At 25.0% G+C, this 26,909-nt stretch overlaps 1 protein-coding gene across 1 annotated transcript in view; it reads left to right on the top strand.

Moving 5' to 3' along the window:
- The first annotated feature begins 2,568 nt into the window (after window positions 1-2,568).
- LOC117178860 (E3 ubiquitin-protein ligase TRIM9) overlaps window positions 2,569-26,909 on the top strand; it is a 600,032-nt gene continuing 575,691 nt past the window's right edge. Inside the window, exons 1-2 of the mRNA XM_033370368.1 lie at window positions 2,569-4,052; window positions 24,225-24,512. Of these exons, the coding sequence (XP_033226259.1) occupies window positions 3,564-4,052; window positions 24,225-24,512 (777 nt within the window). The 5' untranslated portion in view covers window positions 2,569-3,563. The remainder of the gene's footprint in view (window positions 4,053-24,224; window positions 24,513-26,909) is intronic.

The raw sequence follows: 26,909 nt of genomic DNA, 5'->3' as shown, positions 1-26,909 counted from the left end.
GTTTAATTTAACTGTAATTTATCTTTTATGGTAGAAAAGTCATTTTTCTTGGTTAAAAATGGAATTTTTTGTTGAAATATGATTTTTCAATAAAAAAATTAATTTACAATTAAATATTTGAATATGCAACTAAAATTATGAATCTTTAACCCAAAAAAAATTTGTTTACACAGTTGTTAATTTGAAACCAAGCTGTTTGATTTTTAACCAAAAAGATGAGTTTTTTATCAAAAATTAAATAATTAAATTTTCAGTCAAAAAAATTAAATTTCCTACAAAAAAATTTCAACCAGTTTAAATAAATTGTCATCCAAAATGGAAAAGGTACGTTTTCAGACGAAACAATTACAATTTGATAAAAAAAATTCTCCAAAATAATTAGATTTTCAAGCTGAGAAGTAAATCTTAAGAAAAATGAATCTTAAAAAAAGTAGAAGTTTTGACCCAAAAAGATACATTTTTAATCAAATAATTATATTTTTACTGGAAAAGATGAATTTTCTACTAAAAAAATTCATTTTTTAGTAAAATAGATTAATAATTGTCAAAAAATGTATGAATTTTGAACGAAACGATTGCATTCTTAAGCCAGAAAAACAAATTGGATATAAAATAGTTAAATTAAAAAAAAAAGGTTTTTTTCTACCAAAAAGTTCGATTTTCTACCCCATAGTACATTTTAAAAATAAATCATACAACTTGCAACAAAATCAGTTGAATTTTTAATAAAAAATATGATTTTTCAAGAAATAAGATTAACTTTCGGCCAAAGAAGTATGAAGTTAAAACAAAATATAAGAATTGTTTTATCAAAAAGTTGCGTTTTTTAACAAAAAAGGTGAAATTTTTACTCAAAGAAATTAATTTTCCAATTGTAGTGAAAATTCTCTACTAAGCAGTTAAATTTTTAACAAAGAGGTTGATTTTATACCAAATAGTACAATTTAAAAGTAAATAGTTAAATTTTCTAACAAACTAGTTGAGTTTTCAACCAATAATATGGTTTTTCATCTAACAAGATAAAGTTTATGCCAAAAAGAAGAGTTTGAAAAAAACACAATAATTTGTTTATCAAAATGTTGCATTTTTTAACAAACAAGGTGAGATTTTTACTTAAAGAGATTAATTTTCCAACTCAAGGCGAATTTTCTACAAACCAGTTAAATTTACTACAAAATTAGTTTAATTTTACCAAAAAATATGATTTTTCAGCCGACAAGATTAACTTTCAACCAAAAAGAGGAATTTTGAACAAAAATACGTATTTAAAAAAAATAACAGTTATTTTTGCAACAAAACATTGCATTTCTTATTACAAAAGTTGACAATTTTACGGAAGAAGATGAATTTTTAAACGGAAAAGACAAAATTTTTACAAAACAGTAGAATTTTTAACAAAAAGTTAATTTTGCTACTAAATAGTTATATTTTCTATCAAACAGTACAATTTTTAAATAAATAGTTGATTTGTCTAGCAAAAAGTAGAATTTTCAAATCAATAGTTCAATTTACTACCAAATTAGTTGAATTTTTAACCAAGAAAATGATTTTTCAACCAACAAGATAAAGTTCTACCAAAAGACGAGTTTTAAACAAAACATAATATTTTTTATCAAAAAGTTTCATTTTTTAACAAAAAATGTAAATTTGTTTACAAAAAGGAATGGATTTTGCAACTGAAAAGACGAATTTGCTGCAAAGCAGTTGAACTAATAACAAAAAAGTTAATTTTCTATCAAATAGAACAATTTTTTAATAAATAGATACATTTTTCACCAAACTAGTTGAATTTTCAACAAAAAATATGTTTTTTTAACCAAAAAGATTAACTTCTACCAAAAAACCGTGTTTTAAACAAAAAAAAAACAAAATAATTTTTTGCCAAAAAGTTGCATTTAAAAAAAAAAGTGAAATGCTTACGAAAAGAGATGAATTTTCCAACTAAAAAGGCGAATTTTCTACAAAACATGTTATGAAGACTATTCGTATTTTTAGTTTGAAAGTCATCTCTTTTTGTTAAAATTTCACCTTTTTTGTTAAAAATTCAACTTTTTGGTAACAAATTTTTTGTTTTTCTTGTTAGAAAGTTGATCATTTTTGTTTGAAAAATCATATTTTTTGTTGAAAGATCAACTAGTTTGATAGAGAATTCAACTACTTATTCGAAAGTTGAACTATTTGGTAGAAAGTTAAATTTCTTCTTGAAAATTCAAAAACTTCGTAAAAAAAATCGTCTTTTTAGTATGAAAAAAATTAATTTTCAAGAAGAAGTTAATTTACAACCAAAGATTTGAATTGTCAACGAAATCTCTTGACAGTCACAAGTAACTCAAGTGTAACTAGCTACTGAAAAAAAAGTAACTTACCCAACACTGACTGTAATCTTATAATCTAGTGTACACAAAAAATCTGAGTAATAACCTCTCGATTTTCTATTTGCCATTCTTTAAGGATGACAGGACGCCAGGATTGCACGGTCCTGACTCGTGCTGCGTCGTAAAGGTTGCGCGGCGGTTCTTTAACTCGCGGTGTGTAGAGAGTCAGTCAACCCGGTGACGGCTTTCAAGAGAGTGCTGTCCTTCGAAGTGCCGCTTACCGGCATCGCGTTCCTCGCGAAAGCGTGATCCGCGAGTGATTCCACCGGTGCAAAATGCACTCTCAATCCGAATATTATTTAAAACGCCAATAAATAAATCCCTCCAAAAAATAATCCTCAGTTAATTCTTCCAATAAAAATTTAAAAAAAAGTCAGGTATCTACTCTGTACGCGATTTTAAAGTTGCCAAAGGATACGTCCGGCGATGCTCGAGATCCGTAGGAGGCTCCTGGTAATTAGAACCAAGAAAATCCCAAAGGAAGGTGACAGAAAATCCCAAAGGGAGGTGACATCAAAAGTGAAGAACTGAAGTCTTTCCAAAAACTTAAAAAGTTGGTTTAAAAATTTCTAACTTGAAAACTGGAAGATCCGAGGGAAAAAAATCCGATTTTTGTGAAAGTAAAGTGAGTGTGTGTACTTGAGTGTTGCGCTCGTGTTAGCCAAGTGTTAATTAGTCGAGTGAGTGTCCTGGAACGCTTCAAGAAACAATGCAATAGTGAAGTGTCATAAAAAGTTTTTAAAAAAGTTCTAAACTAAGTTTCTAGCTGTAAGTTTGTGTAGGAAGTAGTTAAAACAGGTATAGATCGAACCTTCGATTCGAGAGTTAAATCGTTTCTAAATCTTGAATCTTGTCCTTCGAACTAAGACTGGAAGATTGCAACAGAAACACCTTCTCCAGTTTCGTCCCCGTAATCCGAACCCCTTACATTTTCTACCTTCCTTCTTGAATTTTTTGAAATCTCCAGAATTGAAAAGTCCTCGATCCTGAGATAAAGAACGCAAAACTTTTGAGATAGAAGCAAACATTGATGCCCTCTTTGAAAAATAAAGAAGTTGAAGAACCGGTTTAGGACCCCTCACGCGGATTTATGAGAGGAAGGATCCAAGATCCATAGATTGCCATCTGCATCTATTTTGACTAAATTATTAAAATATTCTTTTCGAGAAGGAGTAAATATATTCTAGAATGGAGGAAGAATTGCGATGTCCAGTTTGCAAGGAACTTTTGAGCGATCCGGTTCTTCTACCTTGTTGGCACGCTTTGTGCCTAGGATGTGCGGTCAATATGCAAGCACCACCGGATTCGCCCCCGGAATCGACGACGGATTCTGCAAATGCACCAGGTTCAGACCAGGAAGCGGATAAATTGTCAATCTTGTCGGAAACCGATTCCGGTGTCGTTTGCAGCAGTACATCGACGGGTTCTAGACCCGGAAGTTATGTGGGCACTCCAGGAAACGGTGGTTTTCCTCCCTCGGGAGGTACCCTCTGCTTGTCGTGTCCGGTGTGTCAGAAGACGGTGTATTTTGATGAAGGGGGTGCCCACAACTTGCCCAAGTACAGGTCAATGCAACGTATTATTGAGAAGTACTTGGAGTCGAAGAATATCAAGTTGCAGTGTCAAATGTGCGAGAAGGAACCCAAGGATGCAACTGTCGCGTGCGAGCAATGCGAGGTGAGATTTAATCACATAGGATTTATAATTACACGATTCATTGGCATTGGAGAAGAGATTAATGATAGCCTTTTTCCAATCAATGATAAGGGATTATCCAAGATCTGTGTGAACTTGACCCTTCACTTTTAATTTTTTTTTAGAGTTCTGACATCCTTTTGAATAGTTCTACAGTTCTTGATAACTTTTAGAAATAATTCCGGCGTATAAATACTCTAATACTGGATTTTTCAAAATTGGGGCCCAAGTTTTTCTTTAATATTCCTGTGATGACCAAAGAATTCTAGAGTTCTACAAGAAAATTATTTCGAAAAACTTGAAAACTCGAAAGTTAAATAATTTTGAATATCCTAACATTTCAGAGGAATTTTTCGAAAGAGTTCCGGGAGTTCTGATCAGAGTTCTGGTTGCCCCCTGAAGAGTTCTACACAAAAATCTTATAACATTTTTCGGAAAAACCTAAAATTCAAAAACCTACAACACTACACATACTCTAAAAATGGATTTTTTTAAATAGGGGCCTAAGTTCACGTTCCCCAGCACTTTTCGAAAAAATAAGTTTTTTTAGAGTTCTGGGTAGATTTAGCATAGTTCTAGAGTCCCTGACACTCATTGAAAATAGAGCCAGCCACCCCACTTTGAAAACAATTTTTTCTTTGATAATAATGTGGTTCCAAAAGAGTTCTAAAGCTCTACAACAAAATAATTTCGGAAAACTTGAAACTTCGAAAGTTACACAATTTCGAAAATCCCAAAATTTCAGATAAATTTTTCGAAAAAGTTCCAGAAGTTCTGATCAGAGTTCTGGTAGCCCCCTGAAGAGTTCTACAAAAAAGTCTAATAACATTTTTTGAAAAAACTTAAAATTGAAAAACCTGCGACACTTTACACACAACCCAAAAATTTAGTAATTCAAAATTTTGATAGTACCAGGAGTTCAGATAAGAGTTCTGATATTTCCCTGAATAGTTCTACAGTTCTTGATAAATTTAAGAAATAGTTCCGGCATATAAATACTCTAAAAATGGATTTTTTTAAAATGAGGTTCTATCTCATCAGAAATTCTGAAAATTTTTAATTGCAAAATTTTAATGCATGTAAAGTGTTTTCGGTTTTTGGATTCTGAGTTTATCGAAAAATGTTGTGATACTTTTTTGTAGAACTCTTCAAGAGGCTACCGGAACTCTATTCAGAACTCCTGGAACTCTTTCGAAACATTTTTATGAAATTTCGGGAATTTCATAATTTTGTAATTTTTAAGTGTAGCTAGCAGACCTCACTTTCTGTGTGGAAAACTCATATTTTAGAGTCAAAAATATCACTTTTTTGTAGAAAATGAGTGTTTTTTATTTTAGAAATCAACAATTGGTTAGAAAATTGAAGTATTAACTTAACCAGAAAAAGATAATTCTGATCAAAAAATGTAATATTTGCTATTTCAACAAAAAAAGTTTAGTTTTTTATTACAAATTGAAAGTAATTGAATTGATGAAAAAAAAACGAATTTTCAATCAAACTGTTGAAGCCTCAACCAGCAGATTAATTTTCAACCAGTTGCATTTTTTCAAGAAAGATGAAATTTATAATTAAAAAAATACATTTTTGAACCAAAAAAAGGGATTTTCAACAAAATAGTTAAAATATTGATTAAAAAAGATTTTTCAGTCAAGGAAGAAATAAAATTTCACCCAAACTGTTAAATTTGTAAGTCAAAAAGATAAATTGTTTACAAAACAGTTAAATTTTTCACCGAAAGGGATGACTTTTTAACCAAACCATTTCATTCAATTTTCAACCAAGTAATAAAACTTTTAACAAAAAATAATTGAAATTGAGCACTTTTTCCAATTTATGTATTAATTTTGAATAAAATGAATTCTAAATAAAAAATATAATAGTAGACTTTTCAACCAAAAAGAATGAATTTTTATGCAACAAAGACGAGTTTGCTTCAAAAAAGTTATATTTTTAACTTGAAAATATAAATTTTCAGCAGAAAGTTAATTTAGAACCAAACAGTTGAATTTTCAAGTAAATTCGTAATATCAATCTTATTAACATTTAATATTAATCTAGAATATTACATTTTAATCGAGGTTTAAACAAAATTTCAAAGGTTTTAAGACATTTAAAATATTTTGAAGATATTACTTAGACCTCGCTAGATTTTACAGGTTTTAAAATATTTCGAAGATTTTAAACAATTTCAACAGGTCTCAAAACATTTTAGAAGATTTGAAAAGATTACACTAAGATTTTAAATAATTCAATGATTCCAACAAATACAAAATATTTCAGAAACAAATATTCAAGAAAAATATTACAAATATTTCAAAGATTTCACAAGAATTTCCCAAATATTTCGAATGTTTCATACAGATTTTAAAACTTTCAATAGATTTCGAAAATTTTAAAAAAGGTATAGTAAACCAGATTTCTAGTATTTCAAAAGATTTTTGGTTGCACATCAGATTGAAAAAAACATAATGAGGATTTTAAAAGGTTTACAAAAAATGCAAAGGCTTTAAAAGATTTTCGAACATTGTATTGAAATTTTAAAGATTTTAAAACATTTCGAAGATTTTAAACAATTCCAAAATGTTTCAAAACATTTTAGAAGATCGAAAAAGATTTCACTAATATTTCAAATTATTCAATGGTTCCAACAAATAAAAAATATTTCAGAAATAATTATTTAAGAAAAATGTTTAAAATATTTAAAAAGAATTCAAAGGTTTCACAAAAATTCCCCAAATATTTTGAATATTTCATCAAGATTTTAAAACTTTCAAAAGATTTCGAAGATTTTAAAAAGGGTATAGTAAACCAGATTTCTAATATTTCGAAAGATTTTTGGGTACACATTAGATTGCAAAACATCACTAAAGATTTCCAAAAGGTTTTAAAAAATTTCAAAGGTTTCAACATGTTTAAAATATTTTGAAGATTTCACCAGATGTCAACGATTTAAAAATATTTTGAAGATTTTAAAATATTTCAAAAGGTTTCAAAACATTTTAGAAGATTTGAAAAGATTTCACGAAGATTTCAAAATAATTCATGATTCCAACAAATAAAAAATATTTCAGAATATTTCAAAGATTCCACAAGAATTTCCCAAATATTTCGAATGTTTCATTAAGATTTTAAAACTTTCAAAAGATGTTTCACAGATTACAGATATTTTAATTACATCAAATGAATACCAAAATGTGTTCATTTATTTTTTTAAATTAATTTTTTGAATCAAAATGCAGTTATTTAATTTTTGGTTGAAAAATGGTATTTTTTAGTCGAAAATTCGAATTTTTTGGTAGAAATTAATATTCTGAGTTAAGAATTAATGTGTTTCTTGAAAATTTAACCAATATAGTTAAAGACTCGTCATTTTAGTTAAATCAACTATGCCAGTTGAAGATTCATAATTTTAGTTGAAAATTCATCTCTTTGTTTGAAAATGTAATTTTTTTATCAGATTTTTTACCGTAAAATTCAACTATTACGATTTAAAATTACTTTTTTGGTAGAAATTTATATTTTTGGTTGAAAATTCATCATTTTGTCTAAAAATTCAACTATTCCCGTTAAAGATCGATCTTTCTATTTAAAAATGCATCTTTTTTGTTTAATATTCAACTATTCCAGATGAAGATTCAGCACTTTTAATTCAAAATAGTTATATTTTAATAAAATTATTTTTTAACTTTAAATTTAACTACATTCATCATATTAGTTATAAAATTCTTCGTTTCGATTGAAAATAACACTACTCGGTTCAAAGTGAAAATAAACTTGTTTTTGAAATAAATCTGTTTTTTTTTTTATAAAAAATTAATTTTTTAAACTGAAAATTTAAGCTCTATTTTTGATTGAAAACAGATCTTTTGCAGTTCAAGATCCAGATATTTGTTTGAAAATTTAAATGTTTGGTTAAAAATTCATCTTTTTTTTTGGAAATCAAAATTTGTGCTTGAAAAGTTAAGAATTTTAAAAGGTTTAAATTGAATATATTACCCATATTAATTTTACCTAAATATTCACTGAATTTTAAGTATAAAAATATTTTTTAAAATGTGTTTCAATTACGTATTATTTAAATTATTTAATCAATCGATCGTGATAGTGTATTTAATAATATTTTGTGATTTAATTTTTAAAAGCTTTCTTAATTAATTTCATCCTCAGAAATTAAAAAAAAAACCATTATTTATAATAAACTCATGGAACTGTATACATACATTATTTTGAAAACTTTAATAAAAAGAACAAAACTAGTTCTGATATAATTAACATTAAGAGAACCTAATCAGAATTGTTAAAATTATTTTAAGACAATTGGAAGATTTACGAAAAAGTTAAGTAAAAGTAAGAAAACTACTTAAAGAAATTCTGAAATCTTTTGATAAATGACTAAAAGTTCAGAAAATTTTAGAAGTAGTAGTATTTTTTTTAATCCCGAAAGACTATATATTTATATTATATTTATTATTTACTTTCTTATTTTATATCTTTTTTATTTATTTTATATTTTATTTTCTAGTCAATAGAGATCTATTCGCATAACGCATGTTAATTTTTGTAACAAATTTTAACAGAGACGTACTTAATTTAATTTGGAAAGAGAACTAAATTTTTCCGTTCCGTTTCCATCACGGAAACCATTTATGGTTCCGGAATTTTAAACAAATCTTCAATCTTTAAATATTTCTTATCGATAAGGTCACATTCCTTTCAAAATCAATAATATTTTCTCCTGAGAAAAACACGGACGTTACAATAGCGTGATGTCGTAAGAAATTATGAAAGAAAAAAGGATCAGCAGAATAAAAAAAAATATAAGGCTTGTCAGTATATAATTTGGTTCTAAAAATTAGTACTATTATGTGGAACTGGATCAAATATTCTGAAACGTTATACTCAAAACTGACACGAAATATTTTAATAAAAAATTATATTTTTCTTGTCACTCTGATAATTAATTTCTGTAATTTGAATGTAATAAAAAATTTCGCTATTTTTATTATTTTTCATAATAAAGCGATAAGTCCTTTTTATGCTAAATTTCGAAATTATTAGATTCAAATTTCCAACTAAAAATCGTATATTTGTGGGCAATATTAATTGGAATTTAACTATAATTCGGAATAATCGTCTGTTTATATTACTTGGTATATATCGATAAATTTGACTAATTGTTGTATAGATCGGAATTTCATTGACAATGTGACACAGTTTGGTACTAATTGGTATAATTATGGAATTTGATGCAATCCCTTTCTATCGACGTCCTTGATTCCATGCCAACAATTATTATAATTTCATTTTCTATCGAGACTTAAGGGGCTAATTATTGATGAATAATAATTATGTGGTTTATTGCCAAAGAAATGTTTAATTTACATCTGATAAATAATATATTTAATTGGGCTATGAAGGCAATTATCACTCTTAAGTAGGGACATTTGACAAACCTTTTTATTGTGATATTTATAGTATTTCAGATTAATATTTCAGAATTCCATAAAAAATTGAACAATTTCTAAAAAAAGAATTTTTATCTTAATTATGAATATTAATTTGTAACAAAATACTTAACTTTGCAGTTAAAAAATTAATTCTTTAAATAACAAAATTTTTAAACTAAAATTATGAAACATGAATGGAACTTAAGAAATTAATTCAACTTTCTATTAAAGAATGGAATTTTCAACCATGAATTTGAGGATTAAATACGATTTTTTTTACAAAGTTGTTGAATTTTTAGAATCAAAAATAATTTTCAACATTTCTGTTGAAATTTTCAGTTAAACAAATTATTTTTTACCAAAAAATAACGAATTTTTAACTTCAATTATGAATTTTCTACAAAAAGTGTGATAGTTTAAATTTTTACCAAAAAAGATTTGAATTAAAATTTAAAAACTGCTGAATTCAACCAAAAATAAAGAGGAATTTTTAACACAATACTTTAATCTTCTACAAAAACAGATTAGTTTTCAATCAAAAAGTTGTATTTTTAACGAAGAAATTTATTTTCTACACATAAAAAAGATACAAATTTTTGTAAAATATGTACATTTTGATCAAAAAGTTAAAATTTTCGTAATTTTGTTGAATTTTATTGTCGAAAATAGATATTTTCTACAAAGGAGCAGAATTTTCAACAAAAAAATTAATTTTCAACAGATTAAAAAATGATCAAATTTGTACAGAAAGGGATGAATTTTCAAAATGAAAAGATGAATATTCAACAAAAGAGTTGAATTTTCAATCGATGGAAATTTGATAGTCAATAAAAATAAATTTTAATCAAATTGTTAAATTTGTTAGCCAAAGAGACGAATTTTTAACAAAAGAGTTAAATATAATTTGAACGAGGTAGCATGACTTTTTAACGAAATTGTAGGATTTTATAAAAATGTAATTCAAGTTTGAACCAAGTCATAAAATTCTTAAGCAAAAAAGTTAACTCCTAACAACAAATTTAATTGTATTTTAATTTATAAGCTATTTTTAATTCGGATAATTATTAATTGAGACAAATTTTTTCAATTAAGATTTCTGAATAATGTTTCCCTTGAGATCAAGGTTTTTTTTTAAATTTGTATTTATTAAAATTAAAGCATATCAAATTTAAGGTTTCTTATTTTTCAACTTTTTTTATTTTAAAAGCATTTATGATTATTTAGAATCAACCTGAATTCTCAAAATTAATCGTTTGAAGAAGTTCTATTTTTTATTTAGGCTTTGGAAAATACTTGTGATATTCCAGTTCTTATAATTAAATGCATTAAGCCCAAAACTTTTTTTTAATTAACATTTAATATGATAAAAGCATATCAAATTTAAGTCTTTCATTTTTGATCTTTGTAATTTTAAAAACGTTTATAATCATTTATAATCAGATCTAAAAATTAACAGCTGAAAGGACTTATATTTTTAGTTTGACCTTTAGAAAAATTCTTGGATATTTAAACTTTACAATTTTAAAATAGGTTGAGGTTAAGCCTTTTTCAAAGCAACGATATTAAAAAGAAGTTCCCAAGAGTCTTAACGATTTTTGGACCAAAATTTTAGAATTAATCCTATTTTAGCTTTATTTTCTTTACTTCTGAATTTAATTATAATCTATTCTCAATTTTGAAATTTAATCGTGGAAAGAACTTCTACTTAAAATTTAGATTCTTGAAAAATACGTTAAATATTCCAGTTTTTATAAATGAATGACCCTAGTCTAATATTTTTAAATAATATTTCAGAATAATATTCCAGAATACCATTTTAAGACAGTATTGCAGTATAATATTTCAGAATAATATTTTAGGATAATATTCCAGAACAAAATGCAGAGTAATAATTCAGAATAATATTACAGAATAATATTTCAGATTAATATTCTAGAATAATATTTCAGAATAATATCCCAGTATACTATTTTAAAACAATATTGCAGTACAATATTTCAGAACAATACTCTCGAATAATATTTTAGAATGATATTTCGTAAGAATATTTCAGAATAATATTACAGAATAATCTTTCAGAATAATATTTTAGAATAATATTCCAGAACAATATTCCAGAATAATATTTCAAAATAATATTCGAGATTAATGTCTTAGAATGATATTCTAGAATGATATTTTGGAATAATATTTGAGAATGATATTCTAGAATGATATTTTGGAATAATATTGCAGAATAATATTCTAGAATAATATTCTAGAATAATATTTAAGAATAATATTTAAGAATAATATTGGAAAATAATACTCTCGAATTATATTTTAGGATAATATTTCGGAATATTATTGTAGAATAATATTTCAGGATAATATTCTAGAACAAAATGCAGAATAATATTTCATATTCATATTATAGAATAATATTCCAGAATACTATTAAAAAAATATATTACTGTATAATATTTCAGAATAATACTCTCGGATAATATTTTAGAATAATATTTAAGAATAATATTCTAGAATAATATTTAAAAAAATTACTGTATAATATTTCAAAATGATACTCTCAAATAATATTTTAGAATAATATCCCGCAAGAATATTTCCGAATAATATTTCAGAATAGTATTTCAGAATAATATTCCAGAACAATATTCGAGAATAATATTTCAGAACAATATTCCAGAATAATATTTAAGTAACATTTCCAAATTAACTTGCTGTCATTTAACACTTAAATTTCATTCCTATAAAGTAATGCCTTGATCCAACATAAAATTGAAACTGACCTATTCAAAACGGCACTTTTGTCTGATTCGCTCTTGATTCAAATAACGTAATAAATTTTACGATAACGACTTTCCTACGCAAGTTAACACCGTTACTTTTACGGTAGGCGGCAATACTTTGAATAACATTATTCGTGATTATTTATACTATGACATAAATCAAACAACTTAATTGAGACTTAAATCATCACTCAATTCAGGTCTCTATAATCATTATTTAAATTAACGTTTATTTCCATATGCAAATTAGCCATTTTCGCAATCCTGAATTCCTTTACTTTGTGCCTGTCAGTGACTCCAGGAGTTATAATTTTATTTAGGCTGAAATCTTACAGAGATTTTAGAAAATTCAAACTCGAATCGCTGTAAAATATTTGTAAGAAAGTAATTTGTGCATTTTCTAAAATTCTACCGGACATTGTAATGAAAGGCTATATATCCCAATTCGAACGGAAGTGGGTTTTCCAAACGGAACGCTTGGTGAAATCTCTTTTTTTTTAAGAAACGATTTTTAATATAATTTTTTACTTTTTAGCCTTCTGTTTATCTCGTAATGCGCTGATAATGTTTCAGGCATATTTTTATGTTAACTGGGATCTATAACAAAAAATTCCATGGACTTTACAAAAAAAGCAGCAAATCTCAAACTTACTTTCTAATTTTTTTTTGTTTACAATACGATTTTTAAGAAGGTTTTTTTTTCTTACAAATTTTGCCCGATGTTCTATAGCGAAGTGCGTCACTGAAATTCCATTTTTTTTTGGTAAAAAAAATCGTCTTATTACTTGGAAAATTCATCTCTTTTCGTAAAAATTTCAACTTTTTTATTAAAAAATTCTACTTTTTGGTGGAAAATTCAACTATTTATTTGAAAATTATACTATTTTCTAAAAAAAAAACGAACTATTTGGTAGCAGATTCAACTTTTTGTTGAAAGTTCGACTGTTTTATAAAAAATTCCTCTTTTCACTTTGAAAATTCCTCTCTTTTCGTAAAAACTTTTCACCTTTTTTGTTAAAAAATGCAAACTTTTGGTACAAAGATTCTTCTATTTTGTCAAAATTTCGTTCCTTCGGTAGAAAATTCAATTATTTATTTGAAAATATACTTTTTTTTGTAAAAAATCGAACTATTTGGTAGAACATTAACTTTCTTGTTGAAAATTCGACTGTTTTATAGAAAATTCATCTTACTGGCTTGAAAATTCAACAGTTTATTTCAAAATTCATATGTTTTTTTCACATGTAGTCTATTTTAATAGAAAATTAATTTTTCTGGGGGAAAATTTGTCTTTTTGGGTCAAAAATTCTGCTAAGTTGAAAATTCTTCATTTTGGATCAACAATCTATCTTTTTGTTTCAGGATTCAACTATTTGGTTAGAAGAAACATTTCTTCGCGAAATTGAATTATTTTATCTGAGAATTTAACTATTCAATTTTTTGTTGAAAACTTATCTTTCTTGTTTAAAAGTCAAACTACTTGGTTTAAAATCGAATTAATTTGCAAAAAATTAATTTTTTTGTTCAAGATTCATAATTTTCGTTGAAAATTTAACTATTCGGCTGAAAATTGATTTTTTTGTTTAAAACGCATAATTTTGCTTTGGAAAGTCCAATGTTATGCAGAAAATTTTGTCTTCCTTGTTTGAATATTAAACAGTTTAGTTGAAAATTCATGCATTTTTGTGACGATAATATATTTTTTTTTTAGAAAATTGATTTTCCAAGTAGAAAATTAATTTTGTTGGTTAAAAATTTAATTATTCAATTAAAATCGTACCTTTTTGGGTCGAAAATTTTTCTACTTGATGGAAAGTTGACCTACTTCTTTAAGAATTAATTTTTCTGTGAGATTCACCTCTTAGGTTGTAAATTTAAGTAATTGGTTGAATTGTTTGTACTGCTCGAAATATAATTTTTTATCTAAAAATATGACTATTCCACTTTTTGATGACAATTATTGATTCTTTATAAGTTTAAAATCCAATTATTTCGTTAAAAATTCTTCTTTTTGGGTGAAAGATTGTTTGGTTAAAGCTTAAACTGTTTTATAATTTTTTTTTTAATTTAACTGATGGAAAATTCTTTTTTTTTTAAATCTGAAAATTAAGCTATTCTATTTTCGGTTGAAAACTTTTTTTTTAACTATTTATTTGCAAATGTAACTATTCGATAGCAAAATAAGTTTTTTGTTAAAAATCGGTATTATCGGATTAAAAATTCAACTGTTAGGTTGAAAATTTTATTATTTGATTAAAAATTTCTCTTCTCGTATCGAAGATTCTACTACCTGGCTAAAAGTTAAACTAATTAGTTAAAATCCATTAAAATCCATTTTTCTTTAAGATTCACCTCGTAGGTTGAAAATTTAACTTTTTTTTGTAAATTCCTTTTTTTATTAAAAATTAATTTTTGTTCCGAAAATTTAACGATTCCATTTTTGCATGACAATTTATCCTTTATGAGTTGAAAATTCGTATCATTTAATAATAAATTTATCTTTTTGGTTGAGGATTTATCTATTTTGTTAAAAATTTGTTTGTTCATTTTATTTAATTGAAATGTTTAAAACTTCGGTTTTTTGTATGGAAATTAATTTTTTAACTGCAAATTAATTTCTTAAACTGAAAAATTATTTTTTAAATTTAAAAGTAAGTTTTTAAACTGAAAATTTAACTATTACATTCTTGATTAACAACTTATCTTTTTTGGTTGGGAATTCACCTATTTCGATTAAAAATGATGTAATCGGTTGAAGCTTCAATTATTTTGGTAATTTTTTTTGTGGTCGAAAATTCAGCTTTTTTGTTGAAAATTATGACTTTTGGATTGAAATTTTATCTTTTATGGTAGAAAAGTCAGCTTTCATGTTTGAAATCGAACTTTTTTCCAAAATTTAACTGCCTACTAAAAATTCGTCTTTTAAGCTTTAAAATTTGATTATTTGATTAAAAATGCAACGGTTCTGCTGAAAATTGATCTCTTTTGGTCGAAATTTCAACTATTTGGTTCTTGAAGCAAATTTTTTTGTCAAAAATAAAAAAAAGTAATCTCTTTTTATTCTTTTTTTAAACACTGAATGTTTCAATACAATCTCAAATTTTCTGTTTCCTATTTTGAAATGTTTTTGAACCCAATTTGATCCAATTTTATTTTGACAAATCCTCCAGGTAGGAGACCTTTTTTATTGAACGAATTTCGTTAAAGGACCGATTTTGCGATATATTACGTGGCAGACAAATTTATCAATAGAGGGATCAAGCGACCCTTAATCCCGGAAGTACATTGTACAACATTCCAAGGAGGTACATTACGATCTTATAACGCCCTGAATCCCTGGAAGTATCCCATAATCCCTATCAATAAAATGTTTAAAATGGATTAAGCTTTAAGCCTTTTTTTATTCAAATTTACGATATTGAAAAGTATTTTGCAATAGTTATGACTATTTTTAAATTGATTTTTTATAATTTACTAGCATCATCAGTCACGCGCGCGCGCGCGTAGTTTCTCGATTTGAAGGGAGAATATTTTTTAATACAATTTGAAAATTTTGAATATTTAATAATAATAATTTAATTATTTTTAAAGTTATATTTAAATATAACTTTTCAAAAAAAAAAAAAAAACTTAATCATTTTCAATTTAAAACGGTTGAATTGATAAAAAAAAAGATAAATTTTTATCACAAATGTTTAATCATCAGGTAAAAAAGGTTAATTTTTAACCAGTTGAATTCACAACCAATAAAAATGAATTCTCTACCAAAAATGTTGTGGTTGATAATCCAAACGAAAAATACATTTAAATGTTAAATGAAAAACAATTGTATTCAACCTAAAAATATTTTTATTTAAAATCAAAAAAGTTGAATTGAAACCAAAAACATTTTTATTTGAAATAAAAAATAGTCGAATACAAGCAAAGTAGACGAATTAAAAAAAATTATTGAATGCTCAATCAAAAAAGATTAATTTTAAACCAATTAGTTACGCTTTGAACAAAAAGAGATTAATTCTCAAGGGAAGAAGACAAATTTGCAACTGCGAAAGATTTTTGAGTAAAGAAAGAAAAAAATCGAAATAAATTGAAGATTTTATGAGACAAAAGGCTAATTATCATCGAATAATTTTCATTTAAATGTATGAATTTTCTGTAAAAAATCAAACAATTTTTCACCGTAAAGACGAATTTTTAAGTAAAATTATAAATTTTTAAGCAAACAAGTGAAAACATTTCTACCAAAAATGATAATTTTTGAAACCAAAACGACCAATTTATAACTAAAATGATTTCAACCGAAAAAAGAATAATGTTGAATAAAAAATAGAAATTCACAGAATATTTTATTTGTTTCTTTTTCAATTTTCTTTCTTTACATTCTTTAAATTTATATAAATATAATTTTCCTATGTATCTCAACAAAATTAAAAAAGATGTTTAAAGATTTCTGATAAGTCGAAAATGTATCTAGAAAATTTTGTGTGAAATTTTTTCACAGGATTTTATAAATTTTTAGAAACAATTTTTGTCAGCTCAAAAGATATTTAGCTTTAAAGTATTTTCAATCTCTTCCAAACGTTTAAAATTTCTAAATATCTTGTTAACTGTCCGGAATTTTTCCTAAAATGATTTTAAAATCTTATGGATTTATTTTCTACAATTTTAGAAATCTTTTGTAATTTTTTAAAAAAACTTATTAAATATTTCTTAAAATACATTTTTCAAAATAAAGAATAACTTAAAATATTCCCAGGGTCTTAAACAGTTTTAAAAATTTTATTTTTAATGTTGTTTTAAAATCGTTAAAAAACGTCAAAATTTCATTCCGGAACCTTACAAAAATTTACATTTTATTTTAAGTTTTTTAAAATGATTTCAAATCTTTAATTATTTTTAAAATGTTAACTTTTAAAATAATACAAATTTTTTCGAAAATTTTGTTAAATGAAAAAAATTTCCCTAAAATCTTCTAGCTCCTTTTGTTTTGACAATTTTCGAAATCTTTGGAAATATTTTTATATCTTCATAAATATTCTTTCAAAATAAAATTTTGAACATAAAAACTCATTCAAAATTTTCCTAGAGCTCTTAGAAAAAATTATACCTTTCCGAATTCTTTAAAAATTATTTTTTTGTTTTAAATCTTCAAAAATCTAAATTTTGTTTGAAATTTGTTAAAATCGTTTTAAGTTTAAAATTATTTTTGTATAATTTTAAAACTTCTACGTATGTCTTAAACTTTTTCGATTTTTTTCTAAAGTTTTAATCTTAGAAACTTAAAAAGTTTTGCTTTAAAATCTTCTATATTCTTTTCCTAAAATTTAGGAATTAATGTGAAATGTTAAAAGATGTTTGTAACTGTTTTCTCAAAACGAATTCTTCAAATAAAGAATTAATTAAAATTTTCCTGGAATCTTAAGAAAAATGTTGTATTAATCTAATTTTTCAAAATTAAGAATAACTTAAAATATTCCCATAACTTTCAAGAATTTCATTTTATCATCAGAAAACCTTTCGAAATGTTTTAAAAAAACATCAAAATTTTATTTATAAGTTTTCAAAAATCTACATTTTATTTGAAGTTTTTTGTGATGTTTTTAAAATTTAAATTATTTTTTCAATTTAACCTTTTAAAATTATTAAATTTCTTCCTAAAACTTTTAAACAATTTATGTAAAATTAAACGAATTTTCCTCAAATCTTCTAGACTTTTTTTGTTGACAGTTTTCGAAATTTTTGGCAATATTATTTATATCTTCATAAATATTCTTTCAAAATAAATATTTAACAATAAAAAATCATTAGAAATTTTTCTAGAAATCTTTAAACACAATTGTATTCTCTTGAAACCATTCCAAATTCTTAAAAAATTTATTTAAATTTATCATTTTATAACATAAAAAAATATTAAGTTTAAGCCTTCCAATTTTCAACTTATTAATTTTCAAAACATTTATAATCATTTATAATCAGTTCTGAAAATTAATCGCTGAAAGGACTTCTATTTTTAATTTCGACTTTAAAAAAATATTTTTATTAAGTTTCTTTTGATTTTGACAATCTTGTAAATCGAATACCCTCATTATTATAAAAATGATAGGATTTGAAAGAAAATAATTTTAAGTAGGGCGTTTCCAATTAGAAATTCTTTGATATTTAATCCTTGCAATTTTAAAATAGATTCAGTTTAAGCTTTTTTCACAGTAACGAGATTGAAAAGAATTTCTCAAGTCTAAACTATTTTTGGACAAATATTTTAGAATTAGTCTTATTTAAACTTTATCTTTGCTACTTCTGAATTTAATTATAATCTACTCTGAAATTTGAAATGTAACTTGATTTATTAATAACATTTTAAACTAATTCCAGAAATAGTAAAATAATAGTAAAACTTAATTTAAAACTTCTTAAATTGAATCTTTATGAAATTCAATATTGTGGTCAAAATTAGTGAGCTAAAAATTTATAAATAGTTCAAAAATGAAAAGTGTCAAGAAATTATTTTCATTGAAAAAATTTAATTATTTTTATTTATATTTTTTCTTTAAAGTTAAACATTAATTTCTGAATATTTTTATTTCTTTTGAAAAATTTCCAGAAAATTTAAGTTTTAACAGAATTAATTAATAAATTTTTAATCATTTCAAAACAAAAAAGCATTAAACAATTATTTTGTATTGAAAAGTCGAATAATTGAAAGCTTTAAGAACTTATTTTAATGTAAACATTTAAATAAATCTCGGTCTATATATTTTCTAAATTTGAACTTATCCTTGTTCAAATTTAATTAATTATAGCCTTTTAATTAATTCTAGATAATATAAATGTTAGCAGAATCGCTTCATAAATAATTAGACATTAGAAAAAATTATTGTAATGGAAGTGTTTTGCACAAGAAATTAATTTGATTATAAAAATGATAGCCAATATTTAATTATATAACCTTTATGCAAATAATCAATTTATGTGACTTAATTGAAAAAATTTATATTCAGTTTTTTGAAGAAAAAAAAATCAATTAGTCAGTAATTAGTTAATCAGTTCATAATATAAAATAATATAAAATAGAAACCAAAAACATAAGGGTATTTAAATTAAAGAATACACTTTTATTATACAAATCATGTCTCATATTAACGAACATAAATTCAAAATAAATTGTAAATTTATTTTCATAGTTAAACAATACTTAACTTCAATCTTTATGTAACTTAATATTATAAGCAAAATTAATCAGCTAATAAAAATTAACTAATCAATAGTTTAAAAAGCATTAAATGAATTATTTTGATTGAATCATTCAAATAATTTTTATTTTACACATGTTTTTTTCTTAATTTGCACTTTCCTTTCTGTTGGATTTAGTAATCAACTGATAACTAATTATTCAGTTTACAAAATAAAAAAGCATCAAAGCATTATTTTAATTAAAAAATATAAATGATTCTTATTTTATATTTTATTTTAAACTCAAAACTGCATTTGTAAAAAATATAATTTATTTTTTCATAAATATTAAATTAAACATTATTTTTCCGATTCGATCTTGTGCAATTCCAGGATTGTTACAGAACCTGGAAAAGTCCTGTAATCTAGAAAAAAACTGGATTTTTTATTGGTATTAAAAAAAAAGTGTTATCATTATTATTTTAGAGCTTTGCTGCGGATTTATTAATTTAAGATTTCTAAGAATATATTAACGTTTAAATGATTTTAATGATCGCTCAATATAATTTAAAAATATTTTTAATATTCTAGTTTTGATAATTAAATGTCTCAAACTTTTTAAAAATTAATCTTTTAATAAAATGAAAGCATATTCATTTTGGATTTTCCAATTCTCAAATTTTTCTATTCAAACTTTGTTTAATTAAGAAGAAATCGCCATTTTCAAAAAAAGGCGTTAGAACATTCTTTCAGTTTAATTTTTCCTATTAGTTGACAAATATTTTGTAATTTTGTAATTCAAAAATTGTACAATAATAATAATAATTCTTTAGAAATAAATAATTTTTGAAATCTCTTTATTAATTTAAATAATAGGTTTTGTATTGAATTTCAAATGATATATTTACCGTACTTTGAAATTAAGTGCTATTCACGACCTTCTTCTAAATTTTGACAATGTTTTTAATAGAAAACCCTCCTTAATATACAAATTGAAGAATGTTTAAAAAGGGCGTTTCCAATTGTAAATTCTGACATTTGACCCTACAATTTGAATGGGACGCAAGTCAGACGCTTTCTATTCTTAATGAATAATAAATTTAGTTTGGATCGAAGTTCAAACCTCGTGTTTAGTTAACTTGTTAGGACTTTAGTTTAAAATTGAATTACAAATGAAAATAGTAAATACAATAGGGTGGCTAAAAGACGTGGAAAATCTGAAAGACCTGAAAAATATATGAAATTTTGAAAAATTCAAGTCAGTAATTATTAACATTGTCAGTACTAATAGGGAAATTTTATTTGTAAATTCTTTTTAATTGATTTCTTGACTAATAAAAAAATATGTTTATCTAAGAATAATGAGAATCGTTTAGAATTTAAATAATTTTTAAAAGGTCCTTTACATTTGCATTGAATAACACTTTTACAAGTAAGCATTCGTAATTCAGTAATCCATTTGTAATCCTGTTCTATTCTGGGGCAATCCACTTGTAATACAAATATTTTTCAACTATTTTATTTAAAATTTTTTGTTTTTAGTTACAATTAAGTTTCTTGACCGTAAATTTCACTATTCCATTTGTGGTTTCAAAATTGATATATTTTAATTAAATGTTCATATATTTCGTTAAAAAATCATCTTTGTTTGTTTGAAAATTAATCTTCTTCATCAAAGATTCATGGTTTCAGTGAAAAACTCAATTGTTTGAAATGTATATTTCTTAGGGAAGAATTAAACTATTTATTTGGAGTTCGAATTTTTGGATAAAAATTAAATTTCTTGATTGAAGGTTCTTGATTTTAATTTTAAAAAGTTCGATTATAAATTTAACTATTTCCTTGAAGAATTGTTTTCATTTGGTTAAAAATTAATGATTTAAACTAAAAATTTTAATATTTTATTTTTGGGGTAAATTGGCCTTTTTTATCGAAACGCCATGTATTTTGTTAATTTTTTTTTACTAATATTTTACCTTAAAAATTCATCTTTTTGTTTGAAAACCTAACTATTTTTTGAAAATTTGAATTTTTTGGCAGAGTATTAATATTTTTGATCGAAAATTCAACTATTTATTTGAAAATTCAATGATTTGTTTGAAATCTAAACGATTTGTTTAAAAATTTGGTGAAAAATTCGTATTTTGTGTTATTTTGGTAGAAAATTGAACTAAATTTTGAAAATTAATTATTCTTAACAGAAAATTTAATTATTTTATTTTTGTTGAAAATTTATCATTATTAGTTAAAACTACAACTAATTTATTGAATTCGAACTATTTTGTTACAAGTTCAGTTTTACGGTTGAAGATTCTTGATTTCCGTTAAAAATGGTTTGGTTACAAATTTAACTTTTTTCTTGAAAATTATTTTCTTTTTTTGTTAAAAATTAATTTTATGAAAATTTGACTTTCTTTTTCGAAAATACAACTAATTGATTGAAAGTTATCCTACTTTAATAAAAATTCAGTTTTACGGTTAACGATTCTTGATTTTCGTTGAAAATGGCTTGGTTAATGTTAAAAATTTAACTTTTTTCTTGAAAATTCTTTTTTTTGTTGTTAAAAATTAATTTTTTGATAATTTGACTTTCTTTGTCGAAGATTCAACTATTGGGTTGGAAATTTATGTATTTTTTTCAATTGGTCTTTTTTGGTAGAATATTATTCTTGTTCGAAAACTTAACTATTCTTTTTTTTATTGTAAATTTCCTTTTAAGCGAAAATTCGTATATGTGATCGAAAATTATTTGTTTATTTAAAAATTAATTTTTAAATATTCTCTTAAAATAACTTTTCAAAATGAAAAATCATTGTCAATTTTTCTAGGAGTCTAGAAAATATTTGTATTCTTTTGAAGCCTTTTCCAATTCTTGAAAAGCTTCTAAATTTTTGTTTTAAGTCTGAAAAAATCTACAATTTGTTTTAAATGAAGCTATCATATAAAGTTTTAAATTAATTTGGAATCTTTTTAAAACTTTTAAATTTCTCTCAAAATTGTTCAAATTTCTTCTTCAAATAACAAGTGTTAAATTGTTATTTATACTTCAAAATTTTAAGAAAATTATTTTAAATTGGCAGGATTTCCTCAAAATTGCAGTAAAATTTTGAACCTTTTTAAGGATGTTCAAACTATTTGAAAAAAGAAAATAAGAAGTGTTCAGTTTAAAAAATGTCAATTTTTCAATGTTTAATGTTTTATAGACTCTGAATAATCTTTGAAGTCTATAAAAGTTAAAAATTCTAAATTTGGTAGGTTTAAATTTTAATTTAATTTTGTAATTTTCAATTAAATTTTAATTTTTTTATTTAAAATTGTTCAATTAAAAAGTGTTAGTATTTTATACGTGTAAACTATTGAGCATTTAAACAGAAAATTTTTGAATTTAAAAACTTTTAAACTTTAATTTTGAAACTTCAAAATTTAGGAGTTCCATTTTGAGTGCTTTTATTTGTCGTTTATTTTTTTATTATTTCAAATAGAAAAATGTTTAGCTTGAGTTTTAATTTTTTAATTTTATTGGCCATTGACAATTTTTTCGAACCGGGAAAACTCCGGAAAATGGTATTATTTTGAAAATTCGGTCATTTAAAATTTAAAGGAATTAAAACTGTACTATTTGGAATTAAAAGCGTTCCAAATTAAAAAATTTCAGATTACTGAATGCTTTGAATAATTATTCTGTTTTAGGAGAAATTTTATCTTTCTTGAATAAAAATCGAACTTTTCGGTTGAAAATTCAACTCTTTTTTTGAAAGTTGTTTCTTACAAAAAAACTTCGTTTTTCATTAAAAAATCATCTGTATTAGTACAAACTTTAATCTTTTTTGGATAAAAATGCAACTATTTGGTAGAGAATTCAACTATTTATTTTTAAAATCATCCTTTTTGGTTAAAAAAATTCGTATTTTTTGGATTGAAAATTCTATTTTTTTTCGTAACAACTTTTTTTTTGCAAACATTTAATTCTTGATCTGACTGAGTCAAATGAAAAATTCTTCTGCTTTAAGAGAAATTTCATATTTTTTGATAAAAATGCAACAATTTGGTAGAGAATTCAACAATTTTGTTGAAAAGTCATCCTTTTGGGTTAGAAACTCGTCTTTTTGGATTGAAAGTTCAATTTTTTAGTAGAAAGTTATATCTTGTTTGAAAATTCATATTTTGATTGTGAAAACTTGTCTAAAATCTTTTACAACAGAAAAGTCAACTATCTTTTTGAAAATTTATCTTTTTGATTTAAAAATTTATTTGTTAATGCAACTGTTTGGTTAAAAATTATTCTTCTCTAAGTATTCAACTAATTTGTTTGAATTACTTTGTTAAGAAATCACTTTTTTTGTTAAAGATTTATATTTTTTTATTTGGGTGGTTTGAAAATTCAATGTTTGTAAAGAAAATTTGTCTTCTGGTTCGAAGTTTCTATAATATAGATAATATTTGATTTCGTAATTGAGTGAAAAATCTTTATTTGTTGGAAATTCATCTGTTTGGTTTTAAAATTATTTTCTTTTGTTGAATCAATTTCATTCGTTTTTTATTAAAATATAAACTATGACACTTTTTCGTTGGGAATTTGCCTTTGTAGATTGAACATTGAACTATTATGTTAAAAATTCAATTATTTTGTTGAAAATTTGAAATTTGTACAATATTTCCGGGATTGGGTTCATCTTATTCTACTTCGTGGCAACGAAATTAATCGACTAGTATAGCTCCTGATATTTTTTCTTTCTTCTCTCTTTCAGGTTTTATATTGTGACGCCTGCAGGGAGTCCTGTCATCCGAAAAGGGGACCTTTAGCGACCCACAATTTGGGCCCACCGCGGGGCAGATGGCAGTCCAATGGCGGAAAAAGTGTTCGAGGCTCTAGCCATGACTGTAGCTTCATTATGTGTCCCGATCACGTCGGTGAATCCCAGGGCCTTTATTGTGCTCTCTGCAAGATCGCTGCCTGTTCAAATTGTCTGCGAGATCGACACGCGGCCCATGCTCTCGACGTTCTACCCCTGGCTGCAGCTTGCAAGGCGCAAAAGGTACGTGGGCTATCATGTTCTTTATTTCTTGTAGGACAATCATAGATTCGATCATGGAACATCGAGTTCTCTCTTTACTTGTTTGGATTTATAAATCACAAATCTAACACCAAAGCCTGGTCGTTATTGCTGCTTCTTTTATTTAGTCAAGGGGAGGAAATAAATATGGGATTTTACGGAAAATCAATATTTCTATTGCCATTAAAGTGTATGTTTAGGAGTGCTTAATAGGGTGTATCAAAAGGAAAAAACTGCAAATGAAAAACACCCTAGAAATGGACAGTTTAATTTTGAGTTCTTTATTACCTATGTAAAATTTGAAATAGGTTGACTAATGCCCTGAGGTTTTGCGGGGCAAAAATGAGTTTAGATAGTTCGTTCTTCTCAATTTTGCAAAAATCGCTAATATTAATTTTGCGTTATTTTCCAAAATCTTTTAAGATTTTAAGATCCTTTGTAATCCCACGTTACACAAAGGTGTTATAGGAAATCCAGTTTTGTTTTATTTTTGCGGAGCAAAAATGAGTTTAAACTGTTGATGCATATGACATCCTTTTGAATAGCTCTAAAGTTCCTGATAACTTTTAGAAATAGTTCCAGCGTATAAATACTCTAAAAATAGGTTTTTCAAAATTAGGGGCTACGTTCATGTTCCCCGGCACTTTTTGAAAAATGTACTTTTTTTAGAATTCTGGATAGATTTAGCATAATTCCAGAGTTCCTGATACTTATCAAAATATGTACTACCCAAAAACTAGACCCAGATTTTTTTTCGAAAAATAGAGCTAACCCTCCACTTTTAAAAAATCAACTTTTTCTTTAATATTCCTGTAGTTCCAAGAGAGTTCTCTAGTTCTACAACAAAATAATTTCGAACAACTTGAAAACTCGAAAGTTACACAATTTTGAAAATCCCAAATATTCAGAGAAATTTTCCGAAAGAGTTCCAGGAGTTCTGAACAGAGTTCTGGTAGCCTCTTGAAGAGTTCTACAAAAAAATATAATAACATCTTTCGATAAACTCAAAATCCAAAATCCTACAACACTGTACACATACCTACAAATTTTGAATTTGAACATTTTCGTGTATCTGTAAAGTTTTATTCCGTGTTTACCGAACTACCAGAATTCTAATCAAAACTCCTGTAACTTTCCAAATTTTGAATTTATAAATTTTTGGGTATCTTTAAAGTGTTGTACGTTTTTGGATTTTAAGTTCATCAAAAAAATGTATCGCGCATATTTGTAGAACTACTTAAGGGGCTACCAGAACTCTGATCAGAACTCCTGGAACTCTTTTGAAAAATTTCTCTGAAATTTTGGGATTTTCAAAATAGTGATTTTTTTCGTAAAGTGAGGGGCTGCTAGCTCTATTTTTTGACAAAATATTTGGGTCTAATTTTTTGGAACTATTTTCGAAAATTATCGGGAATTCTAGAACTATGCTAAATCTAGCCAGTGCTCTAAAAAAAGTTAATTTTTAAACAAATTCCGGGGAACGTAAGTTAGCCCCCAACTTTTAAAAATCCAATTTTTGGAGTATTTATACGCCGGAACTATTTCTAAACGTTATCAGGGACTGTAGAATTATTCAAAAGTTTTGCAAAAATCACTAATATTGTTTTTTCCTTTTCTTAATGATATGCCTTATTTTAAAAAATCTTGTAAGATTAGAAGATCATTTGTAATCTCACCTTACACAAAAACGTTATAGGAAATTCAGTTCTTTTTTGGATTTCTAATTAGCTGTGTAAAATTTGAAATAGGTTGATCAAATTTTAAACAATCTTATAAGATTTCAAGATTTTCTAAGCCAAAAGTCGAGGGGTAGATCACGAAAAAAAATAATATTAGCGAATTTTGCAAAACTCTAATAATAGTTAAATATTAATTAAATTCAATATTGGCCATTTTAATTGCTAAAATATTATTTTTGGGAGGTAAATTTGAATCTAAAAGATGCTACATGCAAACTTTTCAGTGCAAGGCTGTTTTCATTTTCCAGATTTAAAATACTTCATTATGATTGTCCTAAATTAAAAATGTTTGCAATACAAATTTTTAAATTTAGACAGTTGAAATTGAAAACTGTTTAAGTTTGAAAGTCTTTATTTTAATTTATCCCTGAACTTTGAAATTCTGGAATTTAATTATTTGAATTAAAAATTCTTCAATTTTAAATTTGTCCAATAGATCACTTTACTTTAAAGTCTCTTTTATTTTATCTGAAAAAATATTTCTGATCAGATACATGTGTTTGTAGTTTGTACCGATTTTGCCCGATTAAAAAGCCCTAATACGAGGGTGGATTGATAAGTTTCCGGCCTGACCAAGAAAAACAACGTTTTTAAGAATTTTTTTTTTTATTTCTCAGCATAATCTCCTCCAAGGCTGATA

This window comes from Belonocnema kinseyi, chromosome 8 (genome assembly GCF_010883055.1).
Source record: "Belonocnema kinseyi isolate 2016_QV_RU_SX_M_011 chromosome 8, B_treatae_v1, whole genome shotgun sequence".
In the NCBI taxonomy this organism is placed as follows: Eukaryota; Metazoa; Arthropoda; class Insecta; order Hymenoptera; family Cynipidae; genus Belonocnema; species Belonocnema kinseyi.
This window is presented reverse-complemented; position numbering and strand designations above follow the sequence as displayed.